The sequence below is a fragment of the Podarcis filfolensis genome, assembly GCF_964270895.1.
Source record: "Podarcis filfolensis genome assembly, chromosome: 9".
In the NCBI taxonomy this organism is placed as follows: Eukaryota; Metazoa; Chordata; class Lepidosauria; order Squamata; family Lacertidae; genus Podarcis; species Podarcis filfolensis.
In genome coordinates this window covers 20,496,198-20,512,988 of record NC_139610.1, presented here as the reverse complement: position 1 = coordinate 20,512,988, position 16,791 = coordinate 20,496,198, and the positions used below count along the sequence as shown (strand labels likewise).

At 45.3% G+C, this 16,791-nt stretch overlaps 1 protein-coding gene across 1 annotated transcript in view; it reads left to right on the top strand.

The window, feature by feature from the left end:
• GRXCR1 (glutaredoxin and cysteine rich domain containing 1) overlaps positions 1 to 16,791 on the top strand; it is a 53,268-nt gene that overhangs the window by 26,375 nt on the left and 10,102 nt on the right. Inside the window, exon 3 of the mRNA XM_083630771.1 lies at positions 7,199 to 7,438. Coding sequence (XP_083486897.1) covers positions 7,199 to 7,438 — 240 coding nt within the window. The remainder of the gene's footprint in view (positions 1 to 7,198; positions 7,439 to 16,791) is intronic.

The window sequence follows — 16,791 nt, the reverse complement described above, 5'->3', positions numbered from 1 at the left end:
TAATAATAATAATTTATTTGTACTCCGCCCATCTGGCTGGGTTTCCCCAGCCACTCTGGGCGGCTTCCACAAAGACCAAAAATACACTAAGATATCACACATTGAAAACTTCCCTGAACAGGGCTGCCTTCAGATGTCTTCTAAATGTCAGGTAGTTGTTTATCTCTTCGACATCTGATGGGAGGGCATTCCATAGGGCGGGTGCCGCTACCGAGAAGGCCCTCTGCCCGGTTCCCTGTAGCTTTGCTTCTCGCAATGAGGGAACCGCCAGAAGGCCCTTGGCGGTGACCTCAGCATCCAGGCAAAACGATGGGGGTGGAGACGCTCCTTCAGGTATACTGGGCCAAGGCTGTTTCTGCAGCTTATCTTGAGAGCGAGTAGCCACCTGTTTTGGCTAGCAAAGCACTCCCAAAATATAAGCCAAGCAATCCATTTGCAGTGATTACCCCTTGTAACTCATGTTGAAGAACAGTCTTCCGCATAGGATCGTAGAATTGTAGAGTTGGAAGGGGTCCCGAGGGTCATCTAGTCCAACCCCCTGCAATGCAGGAATCTCCTGCCCGATGTGGGACTCAAGCTCACAACCCTGAGATTATGCTCTACTGATTGAGCTATCCCTGGGTCTTATGTCTTAGACCCAGCTAGTGATAGAATATATATATATATATATATATATATATATATATATATATATATATATATATAGTAATGGCTTTAGGGGTTGCTTGTGCGTAAATAGCTGCCGCGCTGGGCTAGGTTGGCTGGTTAAACCATTTCTCACTGGACAGCCATCCACTCCGTGGCTGTTCAGTCGCTGGCAGAATCCGTCAGTGGGCATTTCTTAAACCTTTTCCAACATAAAAGTTGTTTGACGCCCAGTCTCCTCCTACTCTCCCTGCGCGGAAGTCTCCTGCGCAGGGAGGGCGTGGGTAGCGGAGGACCTGTGCTCTCCCCGCTGGTGTCCAGTGAAGAGTCCCGGAGCCTGCTCTCTGCTTCCCCCATTGGCCCCCCTCTATCCCTGGTGTAGCGCTGATTTTCTTCCCCAACAGGAGACTTGCCTCTCTCCCTGCTTGGCCCCTCTCCAGCATCGTTGTGGGGCCTCGCCTCCTCCTCTAGTTTCGATGGCAGTTCCCTGACATATATATATATATGTTTTTAACATATCATTTTCAACAGTAATTAAACATACTTTTACGTCTTATTCAATCTTTTTGACTTCCATCAGTCCTGTCTGAAAATTTTCCAATCTAATCTCTTAGTATGCATTTCTTATTTTCCCTATTACATGTCACACTCATAACCAATATCTTTATCTTTTTCTACTTTGTAACACTTCGTATATTTCTTCGTATATTATAATTTGTTGAATACAGTTGCTCTTCAAATAATTCATATACTTCTTCCAACCTTCTGTAAATCTCTGGTCCCGCAGGTTTCGAATCCTTCCTGTCATTTTGTCCAATTCTGCATAGTCCATTAATTTCGCCTGCCGTTCTTTCGTCGGAATTTCTACTTGCTTCCATTTCTAGGCTAACAATACTCTTGCCGCTGTTGTTGCATATAAGAACAGTTTGACATCTTGCCTATTAATGTCTTGGCCTATAATACCAAGTAAAAATGCTTCTGGTTTTTTTTTAAGAATGTATATTTCAACATCTTTTTCATCTCATTATATATCATTTCCCAGAAGTTATTTGCTTTCTTACATTCCCACCACAGCTAGTGATAGAAACCTTGACCAGCCTGTAGCCCTCTGGATGTTATGGACTATAATCCCATTATCCCCAGTCAGCAAGACAAACGATGGATTGCAGTATAAAGGGAGTGAGGATGGAGCTATCTGAATTGGTGGCAGGGAAACCCACTAACATCCTATCACTGCCTAGGATTGCTTCCAACAGAGATAGATATATATCACCTTTTCTCCTGATTTATGACCCCATGGCCCATCCTAGGTTCCCCATATGCTTCCAAGAATGGGGTCCTCATACCTGAGGTCACTGTTTCACAGTTCTGTCCGCATTAAGTATAATAATTTAATTCACTGAAATTGTACATGATCGTATGCATTACTATGTGTTTAAATTTGATTGGTTAGTAATTGAATTATAGAGAGTTCTTTAGTACTTCTCATGTGATTGGCTAACGTTGGTCACACGGGAGGTATCGAGTGAAGGAGAGACTCCATTTTACGTGATGCAAGGTGACCATTTTAGAATCCACTGTGAGCACTGCCAAGTTGAATTGAGTGTTGGAGTGCTCCCTCTGTGGTGGAAAGAAAGAGAACTAAGCTGCAGGAGAAGGTAAAAGAGGAAATCTCTCAGAGGAGCTGCAGAGCTAATTAAGATACAGAAGGCTGACTGTTAAACTCAGCAAAGAGAGAAAAACACAGTTGCTTGGAAGTTAGAAGAAGACACCGTAAACCCATGCTGGGATAAGCTTGTGACTGCAAATGTCATGTTTTAATTCATCTATAAGTTTCTGCAAGCAAAGTTTCTGAATGTTAAAGTCTGGACATTGGTTTAGTTTCCAAAGAAAAGTGTCAGTCAAAAATATATATATTTGAGCTTCTTAGCTGCGATTTTCCTTCCCTTACTTCAACATGCATCCCCCTTAGGGCCATGCACAGTTGCATTCCTCTGCTATTCCCAGAATCTCCCCCAAATTGGCAGGGGGTCACTTCTGGTCTACTTTCAACCCTCCTTACCTCTACAGTATACAGTGGTACCTCGGGTTAAGTACTTAATTCGTTCTGGAGGCCTGTTCTTAACCAGAAACTGTTCTTAACCTGAAGCACCACTTTAGCTAATGGGGCCTCCTGCTGCTGCCGCGCCGCCAGAACACTATTTCTGTTCTCATCCTGAAGCAAAGTTCTTAACCCGAGGTACTACTTCTGGGTTAGCGGAGTCTGTAACCTGAAGCGTATGTAACCTGAAGCGTATGTAACCTGAGGTACCACTGTACTTTCTCCTGGCTAGGACATATGGTTCTCTCAGCCATTAATGTAAGTACCTTGGGGCTCAGATGTCACCCCACCCCCCACAGAGATACCACCATTCTACTGATAGTAACAGACAAAGTGACTCATGGATAAGAATAAGACTGCTGTAAACAGAGATATTTTTTAAAGCCTTGTATGCATATAGCGATGTTAGCTTCTAGTGAACCCACTGATTAAGCACAACCAAGCATCTTTGTCTCTCTAATTGGATTTGAATTGCTCAGCCAAGAAGACATTGGTTATACGGTAGATAATTACACAATATTACAATTAATTTGCTCCCACTGGGATCAGCGGCTTCTGTTCAAAGGGCGTTTCAAGCTACATATAGCGGCTGCCACATTGATGTACCATAAAGTACCAGGCACAAGGGCAGAGGGGGCACTGCACCGGGGGGGGGGGGGAGAGAACATGAATGCCAGCAACCAGAGATTTTGGTTTAGGGACGCTGGTGGCGCTGTGGTCTAAATCACAGAGCCTAGGGCTTGCCGATCAGAAGGTTGGTGGTTCAAATCCCTGTGACGGGGTGAGCTCCCGTTGCTCAGTCCCAGCTCCTGCCAACCTAGCAGTATGAAAGTATGCCAGTGCAAGTAGATAAATAGGTACCACTGCGGTGGGAAGGTAAACGGCGTTTCCGTGCGCTGCTCTGGTTTCGCCAGAAGTGGCTTAGTCATGCTGGCCACATGACCCGGAAAGCTGTCTGCGGACAAACGCTGGCTCCCTTGGCCTATAGAGCGAGATGAGTGCGCAACCCCAGAGTCAGCCATGACTGAACCTAATGGTCAGGGGTCCCTTTACCTTTACTATTTGCATATAGAGAGCTGGATTGTGCTGTGAAATAAATTCCTGCTTCTATGTACGGACAGAAACAGGATTAACACCACAGTGGTACCACTTAGGGAGGGAGCAAGCAACATTTGATTTGGGCTGGAACGCTATTGGTTCCTAGACTCACCTGACCTCTGCACAGTTTGTAGCAACAGCGCCACCCTCTGGCTGTCTGCAGTGCTGCTGTTGCTGCTGCAACATAGCAAAGAGCAGGCAGTGTCTCTTTCCCACGGGAAGCTGTTATTGTGGGAGAAAGAAATGCATCTCTGTCCTACAGGTGGAGCTCCCTGTTTCAAGTGACTCACACATTGTGGCTTCCCACAGTGGCTGCTGATGTCCCTTTTCAGCTTCCCATGTTTCCTTATGTACACACACACATTGGATAATGGTCTTAGGGGTGGCAGGTTAGAGGGATGAGCGAGCTAATTATATTGGAGTAATATGTCTCAACAAAGTCACAAACCCAAAGCACTCCTTTGTAATTTGTGTGCAAGCATTTCTGTCTGCTAGTAGAGCATCAGGCTAGTCTGGGCAATATCACCAGCATAATCAACCTTCTCAAGTATTCATGTGCTGATAGATGTTTACCTCATATGCATGGGAGTGCAGAAGAGTTGGATGAGTGTAGAAGGGTTGAGATGAGAATTTGATATTTATTATTATGGGAAGTGGGCAGGTAAAAATGGAATCATGTTGCAGATAGAGAAACAACAAAACAAAAATGGACATGTTGTGACTTTTCGGTGGCTGGGAGGTGAAATAATGAGATTCTGTGCCCACTTTATTTAATATAATGGACTTGTAGTACTGTGAGAAGGGGAGCCATCAGCTTTGGGGGCTTCCTGTGTGGCTGGGAGGTGTTCTGCGTGCTTTCTAGCTACAAAAGAAACTGGGAGTTTGGTCACTTTCACAAGACTTAAAGTCAATCATAGGGAGGCTGCCATTTTTGTGATATTGTGTGAGCAATTCAGTCTGCACTGAAAGCAAAGGAATTGTTTTGCACTGTGTTGAGATTTTGAGTGACTTAAACAGCCTGTATAAATTGTGTGAAGACGTTGAAAGCTTAGCAGAAATGTGTCAGGAAAAAAAAGATCCCAGTAGCACTTTGTATGGTGAACACACGAACACACACACACACACACACACACATGCCTAAGCAGAGCATCTCATCATACTTTATCTCACATAACAGAAGCTAAGGGGTCACTTGTTTTGCAAGGCTGTAGGCTGCTCCTCTGAAAGCCATCATTTTAGCAAGCGGCCCGGCATCCTTGCTTCTGGCCATTTCCACTTTTCCGTGTGACTGATAGTATTTATTTCAAGAAGTAAAACGCTAAACAAAAAGCATTGGTGGCAGAGCAGGGCTTGCATGCAAAAGTGGAAGCCTCGCTACAAAAACCAGGAGTGCAATTTGTGGAGGTAAAGGTCACACGAACACACTCTTCAAATTGACAGGAGATGTGGCCCCGAGCGGTGAGCAGCTAAATCGTAGCCTGGCAGGGGTCACTGACTGTTTTGAGGCGAGGAGGGCAACGCTGGAGCAGGTGGCTTCCAAATCAAGTTCATGGCCAGCTGTTTGGTTGGTAGGGGTAGCAGACCCTTCAGGTATCCCTATTTTCCAGAGACAATCCAGGATTTACAGAAGCCGTCCCAGTTCCTGCTTTGATCCTGGAATGTTCCTTAGGATGCCCCTATTTTCATCGAAGAAATGTTGGTGGGTATAGTTATGAGACCAGTGGGGGAGGGGCTGGCACGCGTCCCAGGGCCTGGCACGCCGCCTGCAGGGGCATGGCACCCAGCGTGGGCAGGGGGGGGCAGCCACGATGGCACCACCGGGGTCGTGCTGCCGGGGGCGGTGCGCTCCCCCCGCACTCCTCTTCCTCTGCCAGTGTATGCAGCTGCCCGAGCCAAGGAAATAAGTAACTATACATTGGTACCTCAGGTTAAGAACGTTCTGGAGGTCTGTTCTTAACCTGAAACCGTTCTTAACCTGAGGTATCACTTTAGCTAATGGGGCATCCCGCTGTCGCCGTGCAATTTCTGTTCTCATGCTGAAGCAAAGATCTTAACCCGAGGTCCTATTTCTGGGTTAGCGGAGTCTGTAACCTGAAGCGTATGTAACCTGAAGCGTCTGTAACCCGAGGTACCACTGTACAACCTTGAGAAGACATCTGAAGGCAGCGCTGCATAGGAAAGTTTTTTAATGTTTAATGTTTTATTACAGTGGTACCTCGGGTTACATACGCTTCAGGTTACAGATGCTTCAGGTTACAGTCTCCGCTAACCCAGAAATGGTACCTCGGGTTAAGAACTTTGCTTCAGGATGAGAACAGAAATCGTGCTCTGGCGGCGTGGTGGCAGCAGGAGGCCCCATTAGCTAAAGTGGTGCTTCAGGTTAAGAACAGTTTCAGGTTAAGAACAGACCTCCGGAACGAATTAAGTACTTAACCCAAGGTATCACTGTATGTTGTTATATATGTTGGGAGCTGCCCAGAGTGGCTGGGGAAACCTAGTCAGGTGGGTGGGATAATACTAATACTACTACTACTACTACTACTACTACTACTACTACTACTAGCTATTGTATTAGACATTTGTTGGAGGGTATGGGGTAGACTGTGCATTTAAGGTACAAATCAATGACAGAGTGAGGGCTGGCCCATCTGTTAGGCAAAATTTGCACCAATGGAGATCAACTTTCCTTTCCCATGCTGTGTCACTGGGTCACCGCAGAAGAACGCAGTAAGTGTCTGCCGCAGAGGCCACTGGTGTCAGCTAGCCATGGCAGTCGCCGTGGTGAGAAGGGGCCCTTTGTCCTCCCCATTTGCTGCGCCGTGTCCAGCAAAACGTTTAAAAATGGCCGGGGATATGGGGAGAAGAAGAGAGGAGGCAGTGGCAGGGAGGAAGGCATTGTGCAATCCCTGTTACCTTTTGGATGTGTGGGTCAGATCTGGGCTGATAGATCACCACAGAAAGAGATAAAAGCATCCTAGAGCAAAACATACATCAGAAGGCTTAGTTTGGTCAGAATCAAGTATACACGTCCAAACTTAATGCTAAATACATTGCTTCTGGTAAATGAGCCACAATAGCTGCTAGAAGGCAGTGAAAATTTATGTCCCTGGCTTTTTAGACCAATATACCCTCGTACTGTCTGAAATCAAAGAGGCTCATTGGTTGGCAGATGTGAAATATCGTGGCATTATTTTCAGCTCTCCTACTGCTCCTCAAAGATAGGAAAGGTAAGAGCGAAATAATGCCCATGTTTAGGGCTGAGTTGGTACAGTTATGTGATGTTTGGTTGAGGCAAAAATGCACCATGAAGGAGCATGCAAAGGAAAAAAAAAATGTTTCATTTTTCTTCTACAGGTATCATCAGTTCTGGAATATGGGCGCATAGTGATTTACACAACCAGCCTTCGGGTGGTTAGAACAACCTTTGAGCGGTGTGAGCTGGTTCGGAAGATCTTCCAAAACCATCGAGTGAAATTTGAAGAGAAAAACATTGCACTGAATGGTGACTATGGGAAAGAACTGGACGAGAGGTGCAGGAAAGTAGGTGAAATCCCATCGCTACCAGTTGTGTTTATTGAAGGCCAGTATCTTGGGGTAAGTACCATATGCTTGAATACCATCTCCCTACGATGCACATTTTACTCAATAAGCATGAGAAATAATCAGGAATGCATGTATAAAAACAAGACACAAATCTTCACCATTGTTTGAGTTTCTCTAAAATACAGTATCAAAAGGAAAGGAATACAAAGAACGCGAATCGATATATAGCAGTCATAATGAATTCAAGCAGAGAGACTTAACAAAACATGTCTAGAATAATGTGTAGACAAGATAAGAACGAAATAATTCTATTTCAGAAGTGTTTTGCATAATAAAACCCAATGGCTCTCCTTCAGTGGCCCAACCATACCTAAAGAGAACTGGCTGTCCTCCTGTGTCCATTAGAGCAATTACTTACTGTGAAGTCTTCAATAAACTGTTGCTATACATCATGCTGATTTCAATCATTCTTGTTCAGAAAAGATGAACCGTAAGTCCTCTAGATGTTTTCATAATGTCTGGCCATCAATTAGCTGCTGAGCTCAGATCAAGGTGCTGGTTCTGTTGCACAAAGCCCTATACATTAGGGCGGGGTGATAATTGGTTTTCAACATTGTGATATATACTGATATATCACGATGTCTGAAATAAGGATGGAGCTATGTAGAGGCATTGGCTGGCTTCATGGCTTTCCCCATACTGTGATTTTGGCACAACACACACACACACACACACACACACACCATGATTTGTGATATATTTCCAGGTCATAAATTATGAAACCGATATCACTATATGGACTTTAAACCAGTTTTCAATTATCGCCCAGCCCTACAATGCATCTTGGGACCCAGATATCTAAAAGGTATTGTGGCATTCGTATGGAGCCCCTGGTCGTCTCACGGACTATTGACCCGTACACCACTAATCCGCTGCCACCAACCAGGTCCTCCCTGGTAAAATCACTTCAGTCTCAGTCAGGTTCTCAAGTAAATAAAGAAGAGTGTATTTTATTTCTTTCTTTTTTTCCAATTTTTTTCCAATTGATTTTCCAAAGTTTTTTAATAAATAAACAAACAAACATCTTAGTTGCACTTAATCCAATCTTAGTAACATTATTAAGTGACTTCCTCAAATCCCCCTGGCTGAATTTCAGTGTATATCATTGTAACAGTTTTCCAAAACAAATTTCTCGTAAAATTAACTTAATCACTTAACATCATTCTTTCTTCTCATTTGAAGAGTGTATTTTATTTCAGACACAAACAACGGCATTCCAAACGTTGTTACTCTTTACTTTCTTAGTCTTATTTTCCTCTCTATCTCTTCTACCTCCCCTCACTCAAGAACCCACTGCCCTGTCTCTCTATTTCCAACTGCCTGCCAACTGCTTTTCCAACTGCCTTTCCCAGCCAGCCATCCCACTAAAACCAACCAACTACCCACCAACAACTCTATCAAACCTCGGGCGAAGCCCTTTTATACACATGTAGGCTCCGCCTCCAGCTTTCCTATTGGTCTACATTTTTAACCCTTTCTTTTTCCCCGTACGGACAGGCTCTAAACGAACGGGCAAACGCCACAGGTATCTCTTAAATACCCAGTCAATCACTGCCCTCTTCAGGAGAGAGGGTCCTGCAGATGCCATCTCTTCAAGGGGTCTGTTCTATACAAGATAGGAATCAAGTGTTTAGTGTGTAGTGACACACATCCTTTCAAATTAGATACAAGCCACCTCTATTGTATGCTTTAATTCTAGAATGATTGTCAAGCTGCAAGCGACCTCGAGGTCTAACTGCCTGCAAAGCAGGAATCATTGGGCCCCTGAAAACCTTCCTTTTTCAACAAGAGAACTTTATCCCAGTCTGCATAAGCGCCGGAATAGTTTTAAGAGGTTTTTGGATGTTTCAATTGGATCACTTTATGTGTTTTCTGCCTTGGTTCCCCCCCCTCTTTTTCCTTTTTAGGAGGAAGAGCAAGATATAAATGCAATTAACAAATAAATAATTTCAATTTACGCGGGGCTGATTCTGGGTCTGGTTCAGAGGCTGCAGTTAGCGCAGGAGGCCACGGCAAGCCTGCTTGTGGGGGGAGCTTGCCGTCAGCAGAAAACACCAGTGTAGAAAGCTCTGCACTGGCTGGCAGATTTCAAGTGCTTGTTTTGACATGCAAAACCCGAGATGGAAAGCGCTGCTCCTGAGTCGGCTGACGCCGTTATGTTGTTAGTACACTGTCTTGTTTTTACATTGTCGTATTTCAGCGAAATACTGTCTTTCGTGTGCATTTTGTTGCTTCTCACTTTCTTGAGCAGGCTATTAATAACTGAAAGGATCAAATAAATAAACATTATTGTCGTAGCAAAATCTACGTATTTCACGTTACAGGGAAGTGTCCTAAACAGGCAGCAAATGGGCAGAGGTGGAGATGGGACGGTGCTCAGTTGTGCAATTAAGCCAAATGCGATGTGCGACAGTGGTTCTTTTCTGGGCTAATTAACACTGCTGTCTCTGCTTTTGAAGAAGAGGCAATTAAGGCAACTGGGCGAGCAATGGGTAACAGCGACACAGGTCTGCATCGTCGCCTGTCTTTTCAGATGTGATGCAAAATTATAACTGATAATGGCCGTGTGATGATCCCGATGATTTGGACCTGCTTCTCGTTGACACATGGCACGAACGTGTCATGCCGCCATGTGGCAATAACAGATGGCGTGGTGGGGCAGAAGCTCTCACCTGACCTCCCAGCAGTTGACGTCCTGGGTGAGGTGGTGGTGAGGTCGGAGTGGTGAAAATGTGCAAGCTGAACCACTCTGGTACTCCTCCCAGGGCGCTTACACCATGCTGCCCTCCATACTGCCTGTTGGGATGCTGCCGGTGTAGCCTTTTTAGCCTCGGGTGAAAAGAGCTTTGCGCCCGGGACAGGGAAATGGGAGTCAACAGACACTCAAGGAATAGATTCAGAGAAAAAGCTTTATTCTACCATCCGGGCTGGTAGAAGGAGCAAGTGTGATAAATTCACAAACAAGCACGAGTTCACAGCCATTTACACAGAGTATATATTCCCCTTCAGTTCCCTCCCCTTTCTCCTCCTCCTCAAGAGTCCTGCCCCATGATGTGTTTCCTGAGCATGAACAGAAAGCTCCTGTCTTGGGACTGTTTTGGACTCTTGGCGCCCTTCCCAGGAAAGGGGATGAAAAGCCTTGCGTTCAGCGTGTCCAAGATGTGTTACAACCAGAGTGAGATAAGAGTCAGTTCTCAGACTTGCTTTGACAGAGCCTATTCATTAGCTTTTTGAAGCCTTCTCGTACTGATAAAAGAATAACATTTTGCCTATGCATCTTGTGAGAAAGGAGAGGAAAACTTTAGCTGTGGATTTTTAGAAGAGAGAAAGGAATTTTGGACAGTTTTGAGGCCTGGTTTGGGGGGGTGACTTCGGGCCTAGGTAGGGTCACCTGTCCTCACCTCCTTCATTCGGGGAGTCGGGGGCATTTGGCAGGCCCCCAGCTGGCTCCAGCCACCGGCCGGCAGCCAGGCAAACACCAGTTCCCAGAACAGCATCAATCAGCGACACGAGCCTCTGATATGTTCAGAAGCTGTGCACGCTCTTATCAGCAGAGTGAATAAATCCTCACAACGGAAGTGGCGGACAGAAGCACATGTAAGCATTGTTTACAAGTGTTTATCCAGCATCAGGAACAAAGGAAAAACATGTCTGCTTCCCTTCGTGTCCAGCAAACAGCAGTATACAAACGGAAGTTCCCAGCAAGCCTGTGCTGGAAGTAAACAGGCCTGTGACACACAACAGTCATGCCTGTTCCTTTTCAGGTGGAACGGAACTATATCCTAACACTGCCTTCTCTGACCAGTAAGCAGAAATGACTCAGTGGCCAGGAGGTCAAGTCAGGATCCCCATGGCAGGATCTGCTATTGCAACTACGTGGAATGGCAGAAAGACGCATGAAAATAAACAGGCAGGTTTCAGACATCGTAATAACTCATTAGGTGGTTTGGGTTTTTTGCAGCAGCACTGGGCATCATCTTGGGGGATGAGAGAGAGAGAGAGAGGGCAGTTGTTTGGTTATCTCCCGCTTGGACTACTGCAATGCACTCTACGTGGGGCTACCTTTGAAGTTGACTCGGAAACTACAACTAATCCAGCTAGACTGGGGGCGGCCGCCGAGACCATATAACACCGGTCTTGAAAGACCTACATTGGCTCCCAGTACGTTTCCGAGCACAATTCAAAGTGTTGGTGCTGACCTTTAAAGCCCTAAACGGCCTCGGTCCAGTATACCTGAAGGAGCGTCTCCACCCCCATCATTCTGCCCGGATGCTGAGGTCCAGTGCCAAGGGCCTTCTGGCGGTTCCCTCATTGCGAGAAGCAAAGCTACAGGGAACCAGGCAGAGGGCCTTCTCGGTAGTGGCACCCGCCCTGTGGAACGCCCTTCCAGCAGATGTCAAAGCGATAAACAACTACCTGACATTCAGAAGACATCTTAAGGCAGCCCTGTTCAGGGAAGTTTTTAACGTGTGATATTTTACTGTATTTTTGGTTTCTATGGAAGCCGCCCAGAGTGGCTGGGGAGGCCCAGCCAGATGGGCGGGGTATAAATAATAAATTATTATTATTATTATTATTATTATTATTATTATTATTATTTGAGTCCTGGCTCTTAGCCATTGGCAGAGGCAGATTTAAGAGTTTGGGTTCAGAGCTGGGGAGGGGGGACACAAGGAATGCCACAACCATTATTTAGAATGGAGCATGAGAGGGGGTGAATGCCAAATTTTGGCACCACACATGGCGCTGCTGGAATTTGAGACCTCAAGGTCCGCCACTGGGACATCACTTAAAAGCCCACGCAAAAGGATGCGTTTCTCAAATGCTATGTTAGTGAAAACTCTTAAATCAGGTTCCCATAACATCTACAGAAGTCTTTCCCAACCTGGTGCCCTCCAGAACTTTTGGACTACAACTCCCATCAGCCTCAGCCAGCAGTCTGGCTGAGACTGATGGGAGTTGTAGTCCGAATGATCTGGAAGGCACCAGGTTGGAGAGCCTGATCTACATTATGGATCAGATCTCTAAAGTCAGTATCGTCTGGTGATTTAAAAAAGTAAAAAATCATAAATGCTCCCTACCTTGACTTTAGAGTCTAGGTTCAGTACAGGAGGTTGTTTTTTTTAAGGGTACTAACTGAGAATGTCAAAATTCTATCACGCATCAAGGCCAACAAAACGCCATGTACGTACGTGATGTCAAAGGCTGTAGTCTGTACCATCAGAGGGAAGGGGCGTACGCTAGCCAAACCAACTCCTCCTTCTTCTTAACTTCACCACTGCCCCCAAGTGGATACCTTAATTTCTCTCTTGTTTCCGCCACTAAACAGCCTATTAACCTTCTAGATTTTCACCGGCTCAACCTATGCTGGCATTTAGGCACAGGGTAAATAACAAGGCGTCTGACCAATTTTCTGCTAAGCAAGCCGTTAGACCCAAGTCTTTATTTTTCCTGCAATTTCTGTCAAATCGGTCCTCCAGCCTCGTGTTCCAAGTCCTGGCGATGTTTTCTAAGCAGCACAGCTTGCCACGTCACTAATGCTTGAAATGTCAGTGAGTTGATTCTGAATGGGAGTCGGTGCAGTGGCCACAGAAATTTGCCACTTTCTGTCTGCAGTGAGACCCTGCCTCAGCTACCGAATGTGCGCTGCAAGGTCCAGGCTCCACAGAATGCATTCTCCTCAGTTCCATGCTCTTACTCACTGTCAAACTCTTCCCACCTACGCCCATCATTTTGACAGCGCCTGACCTGTATGAGAGCTGCCAGAATTTTCTGTACTTTCTAGGCCAAGCCAAGGAACTTTGGTTGGGTTTGGGTGCATTACCTTTTCGATGCAGGTTTTTAGTGACGAGGCAGTTTGCTTTTTAGGCTGCCGCATCAGTTTGGAAGAAAAGCTGCCTACTTAAACTGCCATTATGTTTGTCAGCCTACTTAAGGGCTTGTTAAGGCAGCAACTTACACAGTTTTTGAGTTACGCTATTTTAGGAAAAAGAACTAATTTGACTGTTTGAGAAAACTCATAAGAGCTAAAAAGAGAAAGATAAATGCATCCAAGTTTACCAATACACCAAGCAAGGGAGTATTGATTTGTATCTTTCAGTTTGTCTTCCAAGCCGCTTTGTGGTCTCATTCTGGCTCCTTTCTGCCATAGTGTCCAGCTGGGTTCTCTAAGGCTTTTCAGCGTTTCAGCCCTTTTCTTCTCTAGCCTTTCTTCTCCTCTTCAGGTTTCTGGCTTCATCTTTCCAACTCTTCCACTTACTTTTGAATAACTGCCTTATTTTCTAACTTGAGTTGTATACAACTTCCCCCCTCCCAATCAGAAGGAGAGTGGAGTCATGACTAAGATTACCGTATTTTTCGCTCCATAAGACACACCCGACCATAAGATGCACCTAGTTTTTAGAGGAGGAAAACAAGAAAAAAATATATATTCTGAACGAAACAGTGGATGTATGATTTTTGTGGTTCATGCTGTGGCCACAAACATGATTTGTGATTTGACGGTGAGTTTGGGGTAGCTCAATGCAAAAATCCTGAGAATCCATGTGGATCCGTGCTTTGTAACCAGGTTTTTGCTCCATTGTGGCCCCACGAAACCGTGGATGTGTGGTTTTTTGGGTGCAGGTTGTAGCCATGGACATGCTATGTGATCTGATGGTGAATTTGGGGTGACCCAATGCAAAAATCCTGAGGATCCTCCCAGGCAGCCTCCTTTATCGCTAGTGTCCCTTATCTCCCTCCTGATCGCTTGTCAATCAGCTGCTTCCTTTCAACACCCCCTTCCCTCTTGTTTGCCAGCGTCTTTTGCTTAGCTGGAGCAGTTTTTTGCTCCTCCTTTTCTTTTAATTTCTCTCCTCATTGCTTTAATCTTCCTGTCTCCTCTCCTTGCAAGTTCACTGTCTTTACCTCCCCCCCGGCAGCCTCCTTTACCCGCAGCCTTATCTCCCTCCTGATTGCTTGCCGATCAGCGGCTTGTTTCAACACCCCCTTCCCGCTTTCTAAAAAAAAAAAGCACGATCTGCTTTTCACCCCTGGGCAATTTGGCTCCAGGGACCATGCATCCGCTCCATAAGATGCACAGACATTTCCCCTTACTTTTTAGGAAGAAAAAAGTGCGTCTTATGGAGCGAAAAATACGGTAATTTCTCCTCAATTGGCAGTTGCCTATAGGACTCCCTTCACCTGCATAAGGCTGCCCATGAACTGAGATCAACTTCAGAGCCCCTGCTTTATGCCCACTGTTAAGATAAAATAGGTTGGCAGCAGGTACTCTCAGTTTTTGTTGGAAGGGGGCCAGGCCCCCTGAATGTTGAAGGGACAGAGCAGGCTGAGTATGGAGTCGAGTGCAGGGCCGCTTTAGTGGCTGGATCCTCCAGAGTGCTAGGCCTCCTCCAAATGATGTGACGTCATGCTTGCGTCACAGGTATGATGTCACAGGTGTGTGATGTGCGCTGGGCCCCCTCAGTCTTTGGGGAACTTGGCACCTCTGGTTGTCAGGCACAAGGGGGGCTTTTATGTGGGGGCATGTGCCACCTCTATGGAACCCATTATCCAAGGATATATATTGGTGATTTGAATTCAGGTCGTTTTTTTTTCTTGATGGTTTTATGCTGCTGCTGCTGCTCACATTACATTTTAACTGAGCTATAATGATGTGGTTTCATTTGCCATCAATGTGTTGCGCTTTAAATAGTGTTTTAATCTTATCTGCTTTTACAATTGTTTTGTGTATTGTAAACAGCCTTCTGAGAGTATATGCTCTGAAAGGCAGCCCAAAAATACTCCAATAAACACACACACACACACACACACACACACAGAGACTTTGGGCGATACTTTTTAAAAGCCAATGAAATTTTTTTATGAGCCTTAAGGTAGTTCATGGAAGAGTTTTATTTTCTCTGCTTGAAAACCTGTATGCTGAGCATGATATAATTTTAGTTCTTTTGGACTGCTGGGGAAACAGCTCAATGTACTGCAGCTGATCTTATCAGATTGTCATGAAATGAATGCCATCTATTTATTTACAGAGGCACATTGGGGTCAATAGCAGAACATATAATCTAGTCTTTCAGAAGTATTTTCATCGCCTGGTAGAATATTGTTGGAATAAATTTAGCAAGCCTATTTTATTCTCAAAGCCATAAGGAGTGTGATAATATATGGATTATTTTTTTAAAAAAATGTGTTCCTTAGTTTTAGCCTTTATCAGGTTTGTTTTGTTATGCAGTCTCCTTTTTGTTACATAAGGCTCCTTGAATATATTGAAGAAATATGACCCATATGTTTATAGAGAAATTATTATAAAAGATGAAAATGAAAAAAATCACCCTGTGTTTCCTTACATTTTTAGCAGCAGCTGATCAATAAATCTGTCCTGTTAACCCAGTTCATGCCCTTTAACAGGAAGGGCTTTCACTTGTGAGAAACCACAACATCCTGACCTGACTTGGCAAAATTGTGTGGAACTGATTTGAAACAAAACAAAATTATCCAACCCTGTAGCTACACAGGTATGAAACTCCTGTTGTGAAGACCTTTTCAAAAATCAAATGGGGCACTTGAAAGAATCTTATGTACAAATACATGTAGGGTAAAGGTAAAGGACTCGTGGACGGTTAAGTCCAGTCAAAGGCGACTATGGGGTTGTGGCGCTCATCTCAATTTCAGGCCTAGGGAGCCGGCATTTGTCCACAGACAGCATTCCGGGTCATGTTGTGGCCCGCATAACTAAACCTCTTCTGGTGCAACAGGACACCGTGATGTAAACCAGAGCACACAGAAACGTTGTTTACCTTCCCACCACAGCAATACCTATTTATCTACTTGCACTGGCATGCTTTCCAATTGCCAGGTTGGCAGGAGCTGGGACAGAGCAGCGGGAGCTCACCCCGTTGCAGGGATTCGAACCGCCAACCTTCCGCTCAGCAAGCCCAAGAGGCTCAGTAGGACCACAGTTTAGAGACCACAGTCTCACAGAGCAGCTAGTGTGTGAATTACAAGTAGGACAGTCAGGCTTGCTGCAATTCCTTCAGTCCCAGGAGCCTCAAAAAAAGAATGCAGGAATCACTGCTATCATGTATAATCAGATACGGTTGTTCACCTTCTACCTCATCCGAGTGAGAGCCTAACAGAGCAATCCAAAGTCCAACTCCCTCATCTGCGGCACTGGGGTGGGTTTGGATGCAGTGGAGAGGCTCCTCCATGTTGACTCCATCAGACTCTTGACAGTGGAGGCCCCAATGCGGATGTCTCTGCTGCGCCTGCCAAAAGTGTGAGTGGGTGACAGCTATTGATGGTAGTGTCATTCAGGATGTTTCCTGGGGTAAGGAAGGAGTGGAGCT